This window comes from Quercus lobata, chromosome 4 (assembly GCF_001633185.2).
Source record: "Quercus lobata isolate SW786 chromosome 4, ValleyOak3.0 Primary Assembly, whole genome shotgun sequence".
Lineage (NCBI taxonomy): Eukaryota > Viridiplantae > Streptophyta > Magnoliopsida > Fagales > Fagaceae > Quercus > Quercus lobata.
In genome coordinates, this window is record NC_044907.1 from 30,344,184 (window position 1) to 30,356,691 (window position 12,508).

At 35.8% G+C, this 12,508-nt stretch overlaps 1 protein-coding gene across 1 annotated transcript; it reads right to left on the bottom strand.

Moving 5' to 3' along the window:
• Window positions 1-278: 278 nt before the first annotated feature.
• On the bottom strand, window positions 279-6,551 carry LOC115983895 (nitrate regulatory gene2 protein-like). Its single transcript, XM_031106752.1, has 4 exons — window positions 5,149-6,551; window positions 4,846-5,030; window positions 3,052-3,275; window positions 279-1,336 (listed from the first exon to the last, which is right to left on the bottom strand). The coding sequence occupies exons 1-4, from the start codon at window positions 6,413-6,415 to the stop codon at window positions 550-552; spliced, it is 2,463 nt and encodes an 820-aa protein (XP_030962612.1). The 5' UTR covers window positions 6,416-6,551; the 3' UTR covers window positions 279-549.
• Between the last annotated feature and the right edge of the window lie 5,957 nt (window positions 6,552-12,508).

Below are 12,508 nucleotides of genomic sequence, written 5' to 3' on the forward strand. Positions count from 1 at the left end.
CATATTCTCCTAAAAACTTAAGCTCTTAAGAAATTGTGAATTTAGCCACTTAAAAATAATTCTAACACCCAAATCCTCAACTCTAAATACTGATGGTTATGCCAAAAGCTTGGAGCTTAATTGGCATATTCTTATATACAAAGTGCTTGGAAGTCTAGAAAAAAAAAAGGTTTTGAGTTGCTAGGTTTGAAACATATTGTAACTATGTCAAAAAAAAAATAGTGATAGTTATATATATTCATCTGCTGAATCTGGGCGTGACAGAGAGAGAGAGAGAGAGAGAGTAGAAGGTGTATATTTATTCATCTGCTGAATTTGTGAACATCTGATACAACAATCCAAAGCAATTTCCTGTACAGATACATTTTTCCTTGCCATCAAAAGAGGAATGATAAAATCACAAAATTGAAAATTCCTCATATTTACATTGTCAAAAGAACCCCAAAACTAAAAACACTAATGCATAAAAAGAGCCTTCCGTCAAAAAATCCCAGCCCTTACCAATTCCATATTACCTCAGAAACCCAAGTAGAATAATATTATGTAAATCTATTTGATAGCATAGGAACGGTTGCATACTGTCTGGAGAGCCTCTGTAAATAAGGCAGAGAAACTGGTTAATGCCCCAAAAACGCCTGGCAAGCCTGTCTGAAGATTATTTAGCGTCATTGCTCTTGTCACCTCTACAGCCTTTGAATGCCTCAGCATCTCGTCTTCCACCCGCCTTTGGCAGGCTGCAAGCTCTGATTTCTTCTCGGCAAGAGGGTCCCGGGCATCCAATGCCTGCCCATTGTCAGGCCCCGCATCAGGAAGCCCAATACCTACCATAGAGTATGAATGGTAGAACTTCTTTTCTATAGTTCTAAGAGATGAAGCCTTTTTCTCAAGCTCCTTTGATGCAGTTTCGGTACGTTTTCTGATCTTGAACTCTTCACTTTGTTTTACGGTTATTACATGGACAACATTGACAAAGCTCTTGATAGCTTCAGAAGCAACTGTGTCTGGAACACGATCAAGGGCAAGCTTCCACTCATCACAGAAGGCATATACATCAGAGGTTTCCCTGTTGGCATTGACGTTGTCATTGTCAACCGGTAGAAGGGTGAGCTTGAACCACCCATGGAGGGACCGGATGAAATCCCGTTGAAACCTTATAAGTCGGCAGAAACTGGAGTGCCAGGCAGAGACAGCTGATTCAAGGTCACGAGTTGCCTGCCGATGTAACTCAGAAGTTGAATCACCCTTGGTTGACCGATTCACAAGGCCCCGGACTTGCTGCACAATACCATTTTGAACTTCATGGTACTGGTGCATTGAATGCCACATGTACATGAACCTGCACACAGTATGACATAACACATGAATACATGGATTAATTCAGGAGTCCCAAACTCCTTCATGGTCGGCTCATTACCTACTCACAATATCAAGATATGGTCATTATTATAATGCAGATCCATGAATGCTGGTGAATATACCACATCTACTCACTTTCTACTCAATGTTAGCTGTGAACTTATCAAAACAGAGGGCAATGACTATGGTCACCTCAAGATCGGGGGAACTAATCAGCAAGGGCAGCAAACTATGCTCTCTCCAGTGAAATTCCATTCCAAAAAAAATAATATTTTCTTTATTTTCCCACCCCATTTGTTTTAGAACCAGGTCAGAAAGTTTAATTTCCCAAATCGTTCTTATTACAGCTTATGTCTACCAAGAAGTTCCCACTTGTACAGCATATACATGTTAAGAGGATGAAATTACAAAATTACAGAGACCTTCAGAAGCTTTGAAGCAAACTTGTCAGGCAATGCATTCAAGCTCTGAAGGCCTTTCTAGTAGCCAGAAGCTACCACGCTGAATGGACGCACAGGTGACAAAAAAGGGACCTCATGATAAAGCATCAACCCACAATCATTATGCTGTTTACTTTGGTTTCTATGCTTTATTATAATGCCACCATGTCGGCCCTACTAAATGGTTTGGAGTAATTACAATAATGATCATGTTCGTGATCATGATGATAATAACAATAATGATAATTTCTTGAATTAGTTAATCAACATCTGAGCAACCAGTCCATTCACCTAGAAACAGACAAACTGTGGGTCATATTACAGTTAAGTCTTATGTACTCACTTCTACCCATTAATTACCTTTGGCCCCAAAAGGCCCGCAGATCAAAGGAAACATACCATCAGAGAGGTGGAGTTATGGGCCCCTGTCAAATTTAAAGATGCAGCCAGCAATTGAATAGTCCAGTACAATAAAGCACATGTAGCTACAGAGGGTCTGAAGCAAGTGGCACAGCAGAGCAGTGGTTCACAATGCTTCAACCACCAATTCAAAATGCCAGTGATCAGAACTAGCATGTTTTACATGAATTTTTCAAGTCATGATTCATTACTTAAATATGAAAGGTGCTCACCCTGACACCATAGATTATGTACTATAATAAAGTGAGAAATGTACAACCATACTACATTGACATTGGAGAGGCATACAAGTGATATATTTTTAGATCACACAAACTAGTGATCAAACTTAAGATAGAGAATATACCTAAATTTGAAAAAATTGGTAAGAATCCAATTAAATTTGGTATCAATTATAAAAGTCAACTTTTCCATTAGGCTCAAAATTTGAAATACTTTAGGCATGTCAAAGTGGTTATTATTTTTAATAAATTCAGAAATTCAATCCAGCTATATTAACAAGTATTTAAAACGAGACAAATTTTGGTGAAGAGAAATATCCTTTTAGTTCAAAACTTAAACATCACTCTAAATTGATTTTAAGGATTTACCTTAATTATGTTTAAGGCAGCATTATGACTCATGACCATGTTTTAAAAACCGGACCTTCAACCGGTCCAGTAAAAACTGTAAAATCTGGGAACTGGACACTTTTTCTGTTCTTTGACCGTTCCGGTTTTTAAAACCATGCTCATGAGTGATCTTATTGCCACATCCCAAGGATGTTTTAACTGTATTTGCATCATCCCATAATCTATGCACATCATTAGAAGATATAAAAAGAGAAGAGACATACCCATGACAAAGTTCAACAAGCTGAGGAACAAGATCAGAGTCTCTAAGACCAATGATAGCAGTTGAGGTGGTAGAGACAGCCTGGGATGTGACAATCCTTAGTGACTTCAGCTTATTTATTGAAGCCTTGGTCTTGTCTAACTTGGTTTCATCCTCTCCTTTGTACTCCTGACTCTGGAGAGCGGATAACTTCTTTTCACACTCAATCTTCACACCTTCTCTAGCCTAAAATTCATAAACAGATTGTTACCTGCATCAGTACTTAGCAATTTGAAACCATATAGTTTCAATATAAATTAAATGTGACAGCACAAATACATCTTAACCTCCACCTAGCACTTACAAAGGGAGGAGGTGTCAGTTACGTTAGAGCTCTTTGGCAAATATTTTTCATCTATATAAATATAGCCACTAACTGAAAGCTCTTTCACCCATCAAATAGAACCTATAATGCCAAGAACGTTGAAACACAGTGGCATGGCCTATTCTCCTTTATTAGGAGAACCAGACAACCAGGGTTTGAATCTCTCTCCCATTACTGTAATTATTGAAGTATAAAAAAAAAAGGATCACTTGTAATGGCCAAAAAATTATAAGACCATAGATGTGCTGAAAAATATTGTTCCAACTTCACAAAATTGTCCTAAAACAATTACATAGCCTCCTTCATGTTACATGCAAAAAAAAAAAAAAAAAACCCTCTTTGATTACTAGCCCAAAAAATTATAATAATAAAAAATTATTTGCCACAAGCACAAGAGGATTGTCTTTCTGGGTAGTTAATTTAAGTACAATCCTTGAAAGATGTCAAGGTGTAGGAGAAAAGAGTGTGGCTTATGTGTAGTGTCCTGTAACACTGGACCTATTGCGATCATGACACCTATTCATTTACGGACACGTGTCAGCAGCAAGTCCAGTGCGCTGGAGGCACTGAACAGAAGTCACGCCTAGGAGAAAATCCATGGTATATAGGGCATATGCAAGTGTGGGACCCGCTTCCTATGTGAGAGGGTGGTTAAATATGTCAATATACTATCCACTATTATAGACTGAGCTTATTTTCATTAATTTATTTTGTTTAAAAAACCATAAACCGTGTAAATGTACTGTTGTACTCAGAAAAAAGACAGTTTTAAACTGTTAAACCCAATCAAATAAATACTAGAAAAATAAACTGAAACAAAGGTCCCTAAGTTAGTTAACTCAACCAACCCACAAGCATAGGTTGTCAATATCAACCTGACAGTTTGTCAAGGGCATTATTGTCATTATCCCAAATGCTTATGAAACCAAATATCAAGAGATTTACACCAAAAGATTCGTATTATTAAGAAAGTAGTGCCTCAGTCATACTATTGCAGTATCACTCACGTCTAATTGATATATGAGTCCTCGGTGTATAGTGAGACATAAATCTCATAAGACGCGTATATAAGATTTTTTCCTAACCATGACACCTTGAAAACTCTATAGACCATAGCATGGTAGATTGAACTTAAGACATTTAGATTTATATCACGTCTCAAATCAAAGAGCTCACGACTCCTGATTCCCCCACTCGGATAATTTTCTAATGTACCAACAAAAAAAGGTTTATTTTTTCCTATCATATGAGCCCCCACCATCTAGTAGGGTCATTTTCGTCAATCTAACCCAAAAAAAAAAAAAAAAACACCATGACAATGTAAGGGCATTTATTACGTTACACTACTAGTCAAATAGTCAAACTTTTACCTTCTTCAGTCAAAAAAAAAAAAATAGTCAAACTTTGCGGTGGAGAGAATTGAGAATTTACCTTGACTTCTCCATAGAGCTTCTTCTCCCAAGCTAAGAGCCGGTCCAGAGTGCAGCAGAGGCTTTTTGAACCGCCCGGTTCATCTAGCGAACCGGCGTCGAGCCGGTACTTAACCGCCAGTGGCGGTTTTGAAGTCCAAGTCGAGCTCAAGTTACTCAACATACTATTTGAATGATACACAGTCTCTGCAATAAAAATAATTATTTAAAAAAATTAATTTAAAAACATTTTCCTACATTTTCGAGGTAAACAAACAAGTTTTTTCAAGTGGAAAGCAGAAAATGAAGGAACTCAGTGACTCACTCTTGAGCTGTCTGAAACTCCGATCGAGTTGAGCTCGACCGACCTCGAGCATCTCCGAGACCTGGTCTCCGGCGGCGGCTTCTTTATCGAAATACTCCTTGATCGCCTCCGCGATCTCCTTCAAGTCCTTGTGCCTCACCACCATCCTCCGGTCCGACATCTCTCCGGCCGTGTAGCTCATCCCCGCCGACGACGACGCCGCGGCGTCCTCCAAATTCTCCGATCTCGTCGGATACGTCCGCGGCAACTCCGACCTCACCGACTCCGCTCTCACCGACGAACCGAAATTCGACCTCGCGCCGATCTCCGATCTCAAATCCCTATCATCCTCATCACCGCGTCCACGCGCTCCTCCTTCTCCTTCTTCGTCCTCCTCTTCCTCTTCCTCATCAGACGAACTCGTCGTCGTGCTGTAATGGTCATCCCACTCGCTACACTCCACCTCCTCCCTCTGCTCCGTCGTCGTCGCTTCCGGAATTTTGCGATTATTCTCAACCTTCTTCTCAAAGAAATCGTACTCCGATTTCTCCGTTTCGTGTCCATCGTGCACTTCACCTTCGTGTTCGTCGTCGTCGTAGTCAGGATCCAAGTGGTGGTTCCGGTGAGGAACGTCGAGAGACTGAGCTCGCTGGTGGAAGAATTCGGAGTCAGGCGGCGAAGGCGGGTAGAAATTCTCCCAGTTCCAAACCGACGAAGCTTGAGACTGCGAAGGCGTGCTCGAATACGTCGAGCCCGCCTGGTAAGCCGTCGGTCCATAGTTACCGAAATGCCCAAAGCTCTCGCTCCTCGGCGTCGAGGAAGCCAAGCTCGATTCCGATAATATGTGAGGCAGCTTCGGCTGCCGTCGTTTCGCGACTTTCGGCGCCGTTTTGACGCGACGCGGAGTCGTTGAGGCGGAGAGTATGTGAGGGAGCTTGGAGGTTTGGATGGTAGGAGACGGCGAAGGAGAGAAACGAGGTTGAGGTTGTTGCTGTGGCTGTGATTGTTGCGGCTGCGGTGGAGGTGGAGATTGGGAAGGGACACGTGGCGGAATGTGATTGGAGGGGGAGTGGAGGAGGACGGCGGGGGTTTGGTGAGAGACGGAGAGGTGTTCGCCCTGGGCGAAGGTGAAGAGAGAGGAGCCGGTGAGGCGGAGGGACCTGATGTAATCGGCGTGCGCCGCCGCCAAGTGGTGGCGAGCGTGGACGGCTTGTTTCATTAGGCTGCGCCGCTCCTTGCACCGCCGGACCGTGTCCTCGTTGTCCAGCTTCGACGCCGTGCAACCCATTTTTTTTTTAATTTTTTTTTTTTATAATTTATAATTTTGGGTTTGAGTAGCGTTGGTTGGTTAGAAATGGAGAGTGAGATTGGAGTGAGAGGGAGGGAGTGTGAGAAAGGGAAAGAGGGTTGTAGTCTGTAGTGTAAAAATAGAATAGGTGGACTTATAGGACTACTGTTTTGAAAAAGTGTGGGTGTCTTTTCTTTCCTTTTTCTTCCTTTTTTTTTTTTTTTTTTTTTTTTTTTTTTTTTTCTCTTTCTTTTTCTTTTTGGTTTTTTTTTTTTGGGTTGGCTTTTTTTTATTTGAAAATTTTCCCTTTTTTTTGAACTTTCTCTTTCTAATTTCTATGTTTGAAAGTAACTTGAATAGGAATAAATTAATTAAGGGGAGTTTGGCCATAATTTTTTTTTTTTTTTCTTTTAGAGATAGTTTCTCTATTATACTTATAGTGTTTATAATTGTTATTTATCATTAGATCAAGACACTAAATTTTTTTTAGTAAAGAATAGTATTTATTAGAACACATTCGTGTGTGTTCTAATAAATATTACTATTTACTCAAAAAAATAGGGATATTTATCTCATATTAGTTGTATATGTCTAGTGTCTGTTATTTATAACATTAGTCTATAACTACAAAGGTTAAGTAATTTTGTAGTTGTACTCTCATTATATAATGTATTATAAACCTTATTTAAAACACTAATATTACTATTTTTGTGCATGTTCTAATAAGTATTATTGTTTACTCAAAAAGAAAAAAGATCAAGATACTAATTGAATTTTTGGTGTATGATAATTGCTATTTATCATCCATTCAAGACATCAATTGGTTTTTTGGTGTAAATGGGGATGACAAGAGACTTTAACAATTGAGCTAAGGTATGGATTGAACCCTAAATCTCCATTCAACAATAAGAGACTTTATCAGTTAAGCTAATTAGAACCTAAAGTTTAGCCATAAATCTAGTGGATAATGATGTTTTTTTAAAGTGAGTGTTCTATATTTTTCTTGATAGTAGGGGGAAGAGATTTGAATCTTAAGTATGTCGTTTTGAACAATCAAAAGATGCTGACGAAGCTTTTGTCTTGGCATTCTATGTTTGATTAAGGATTAATAATGGCTGTCGATTTTGTTAGTTAAATATGATCATCAGATGTCTATCGAAAATTGACTACATGACTAATATGAAAACAACTTCAAGTTTAAAAGGTCCAAAATCTACTGTAATCTTGAAAAGTGACTAGATTGGGCAATAATCTTAATGGGAAATGATGTGGTTTTTAAGTGGGCTCTATATTTAACTATGTTTGATCATTTTTTTTTTTTTGAGAAAATCTATGTTTGATCAAATAGTTAATAATGTGTGTTGGTTTTGATTAATTAAATATGGGCTGCAAGAGATAGCTTTTTGTTTTCGTTTGTGATGTGCTGGGATGGGGATAAGGGAAAAGGATCTTCACACAAGTTGTGTAGGGCCTATTGGCTGTTGGGGTTTGATTATTGAGTTTATAAGATTAGACTACCCTAGCTAGTGTACTACTGGATTTTGTTTTCTTTAGAATTAGGTCTAGCTGTATAGGGTTGATTTTCCCTTTTTTCACGGCTGGAATTTGTTACATTTTAGTGTTGGGTGTTAATAATATGAAGAAAGATAGAACGATGTTGATGTTTTAATTCTGTGCACAAGATGGAATCTCAGTTTGTCCTAACCTTCCTACATATTTTTTTATTAGTTAATCTGATTATTATGCTTCGAGCATCCACACAGCAGTAGAATTATATTTTTAACTATTTGACGTCATAAAACGTTATTTTATCTATTTTACCTACTCAGTACTCACATGTTATAACAATGAATCTATTTTAGTTTTCAACACAATAAAATAATATATATACTACAATAAAATAATACATCCCACCACAAAAAAAGAAAAAACACCACAAATATTCTAATTAGTAGTGTGAACACAAAATAAAATAATTTTTTTTCACCTTTGAGCTACAATGCACAGCTAAAAATAGTTGTGCACTGTAGTTAAGAGGCCAAATCTTTTTGCTATAGCTCCACTGCTACAACTCTAAATAGCTTTTTTTTTTTAGCACTACTGCTACAAGTACTCTTATTGGATCCTCAATTTCATTTGTTTTAATTCAATAATAAAATATTTGAACCTCGAGTTTTTGTAGAAAACATTAAAAACTACTAGTTAGATTATAAAATTCTTGACTTCATTATCAATTTTTAATGGAGTATCTTTATACTAATTTTCCAAATTCTATCTACTTGTCTAAAAGGAATCCCAATTCTATGCTTAATTATATATGTTTTATATTTTTATACTTAATTACCATATAAATGTTACGTTGTCTTATATAATAGATAACTAAATAAAAATTACAAATCAAAGCTTATAAATAACAAAAAATATATATATGAACACACATTTTGCCACATACATTACCACAAGGTGAATATTATATATTGTAAAAAGGAATATGATATAATATTTATATTGTTAATAATAGATATTAGCTGTTCAAATAATAAATTTATAAAGCCTTCAGTATATTTTTTTTTTAAATAAAGCATGAAAGTAGACCATTCTTTTTTGGAACCAATAAACAAACCCACACAATTTATTACACATTTTATTCCAACTTGTACATATGTCAAACTTATGATTAGATTACATTATTTACATATGAAAGGATGTGACTACACCAGTGCTTTGGTAAAAAGCAATCCAAACACAGTTTTACATATTTACAGGTTGTTGTAATGTGTGCCCATAGATTTTTTGTTATACCTCATGTCCTCACCTAAGTTTCCCACCTTCATTATTGGTACAATTGTATTGTGCAAAGGCTATATATTGTACAACTATACGCTTCTTGCTCTAGTATCTGAAATTTGTTCATTGAAAGTATGAATGACGTTCTCATAGCGTACTTTGAAATTTGAACTCATGAATTAGCAAGAAACACTTGTGCAGTTTGAACATGGTTCTAAAGAATAAGAAAGATTTCTGACCGAGCATGTGAAAAATTGGACTACAGCTAGACCATCCTGTACCTGCATAACCTTTACCCTCTGTAAATCTAAGTAGGTGGGGTATATGTATATCTAGCTCCATCACTTTGTGACTTTGTCTATCATTACCATGCATATAATTATAAAAAATGTTAATTATGTTGCTCATATTAGTCATATTTAATACAAAAATATTCTCAGTATAAGATTGCTGACACACAAAGATGAGACATTGTGTGTTGTTTTACTTACTATTGTATTCATGTAATTATAAGTTTGAACATTTTGAAAGAATATATATATTTGGCAAAGGACATTTTGATCTTAAACAATTGAAATATTACATGTGAAATCAATTTTACCAATAGAAAGTAGAACATTTTATAATTCATGAAAAAGTATGACATTCTATAGTAACTTGTCAAAAGGGGATGGGTGACTAATGAAGGCACAATGAATGTTCCACAAGACTATATGATCTGAACAAGTGTCTGCTGTGGAATTCTTATCTGCTTCTGCAACAATCATTTATAAGGTTCTTTTTCATGTCCATTTGAGAAAAAGTCCAAGGAAGATAGCGGATCTCAAGAATTTGATGTTTTTAACTTTTTATAATGAAGCATTTGATGCCACTGGTATCTCAAGGATTCTTTTTCAAATCTTGAACTATCTATGTATAAAACTATAAATTGATACAAAATAAGAAAACAAGTTCACCAAAGGTCCAAGGATATACAAATTACTTGTTAAATTTTTAATTCAAGAGTTAATTACCTTAATGTTGATTTGATGCATTAGTAATTTGCTTTTGGGATAGTGATAAATACCCGCAAAATTAGGTTTTATTCATATCTCTCATAAATTTCACTTTAAAAAGCCTCAACTTAATCACTTAATTGAGAAATCAATTATCAGCACAAATTCAAGCTAAATAAGCAAGACAGAAAATTTATTGAAAGTGAGACATAGGTGGGCTAAAATCAAAGTTTCCTACCTTTGGTTCTTTATGGCTTGTGTCTAGTGCACAAATGCAATGGACGCAGTCCCAACCCCTTATAAATGCAATAGAGTACCATACTACTACAATAGTCATTAAGTTATGATGATTTGAAATTATTTGGAATTGAAATTATACTATCAATTTTTATTTTTTTTGATAATTAGATAATTACAACAAGGAGAGAAAATTTGAATACTAGATGTCTTTGTTGGAAATGTTATGAGGTTCTAGTTAAGGTAGAAGACTCTTGGTAATTATACTATCATTTATAAATTAAGAAAAACAAAGATATAAAAAAATTGCTTTTATCCTCCCTTTTAGTGTTGCAAGGGATAAAATTCCCTTCAATTGAATCCTCCAAGTCTCTCCAATTTTTATTTAGATGTAAGACATATGGCATTTAAAAATCAAATAAATATTATATACATTCGACTAAAAAAGAGAGGAAATTAGAGGATTCAATTAGAGGGTGTCCTTTCTCTGGTCGGAAAAAAAGTTCTAATCTCATCAATCATCTTATATAAAGTTAAATTGCACCCAAGGCTATTATTCACTCCATCCATGCTATTGTAAATGTCTTGTAACCATTTTGGCAAACTGGTCAAATTCAAGAACCCTTTTCAAATGCAACCCATCAATATATTTTATATGGGTTATTCCTAAGGCCTAACAGCCTCAAAAATCTTCAAATGGAATCATTGTTTTTACTTTCCTTTCTGTAGTGTTTTTGAACTTTACTCTTCTTTATTCTTGATGTGTCTTATAAATGGTTTTGCACTTGCAAAAATGCAAGCAAGCAAGCATAAAAAGGCACATAAGCATAGACTAGATATTCCACAATAAGTGGATCCTTTAGAGAAAAAGCAAATGAAGAAAAAGAGGGAGAGGGGTGGTGAGTGAAAGGATGAGATTGAAAATGGTGAAAGACAATTATTTTTTTCCTCCCAAGCTTTCCATTCCACAGTCACAGTCTCCCACTGGACCCAATTATCCATACAACCACATGCACACACAAACCCTTTTTCCCTTGCATTACTTTTTCTCTTTATTTAATTTTTGACCAAAAGTTTAATTTTGGGCTTTCACCGTTAAAATGGACAGAAAACCTAACGGTGTTAAAGGACCATTCTTTTCTGGCCCTCTCAAAAGAAAATGACAAATTCTACCCCACCTTTTTATTTATTTATTTAATATTATTGGCCAAATTCTAGTGAGTATCTGATTCTTCAAGAATTTACAGAAATGTTCCTATCAATAAAAATTCTTCAACTTTTTCTTCCTTTTTTTGTCCCTATAAAGCTAAAGCATATTGTACACATAATTATAGTACTATAAGCTCTTTTAAACATTTTAGATTAGGAGAAGAGGGAAAAGGTTTAAAAAGAAAAAGAAAAACACTGAGCAAAAAGTAATAAATTTATTTAGGCAAACTACCCTCTAAATTGACTTAAACCCTAAAAAAAAAAAACCCCATAAAATTTCCTACTTTTCTTAAAGTTCCAATAAAATGACTACTAGTTTCTTCATTCTTGTATAATCAAAAATAGTAATGATCTTGACCAAGGGCTAACGATAAGGACAACTCTCTCTCTCTCTCTCTCAAATACTATCCCTATTTATTCCAATAAGAGATAATGTCTATCCCAAGAAAATTAAAATAATAAGTGTTTTTTTATAAGTTATTGTGAAATGACATTTGAGGTTTTGAAAACGTACTTTTAAACTCCCCAATCTTGAACCAAAAAAAAAACTCCCAAATCACCAAACCAAATGAATTCTAATATAGAGTAACTCTAGGAACATAAGCACTGTTTTTTTTTTTTTTTTTTTTTTTTTTAAGTAGTAGTCATCACTAAATTAGGAGACTCAGTTCAAAACCGGTTTGGTTCCCACAAGTCACAAACACTAACCAAGTTAATTAGTTCAAAACAATATTTTGAAGAAAGCATTGAGAATAACAATTTCATGGTGCTGGAACCAAAGGAAGACAGGTGATCTGCCTCAAAAGCTAGCTACATTGGCAGCCGAGTACGACCATTTGTACCCTCCTGAACCCTTTTACGGTTT

Coding starts and splice junctions, on each gene's coding strand:
- LOC115983895 (XM_031106752.1), bottom strand. CDS start 6,415: ATGGGTTGCACGGCGTCGAAGCTGGACAACGAGGACACGGTCCGGCGG. Junction 5,031..5,148: donor GAGTTTCAGACAGCTCAAGA/GTGAGTCACTGA, acceptor TTTTTATTGCAG/AGACTGTGTATCATTCAAAT. Junction 3,276..4,845: donor AGCTCTATGGAGAAGTCAAG/GTAAATTCTCAA, acceptor TATGAATTTTAG/GCTAGAGAAGGTGTGAAGAT.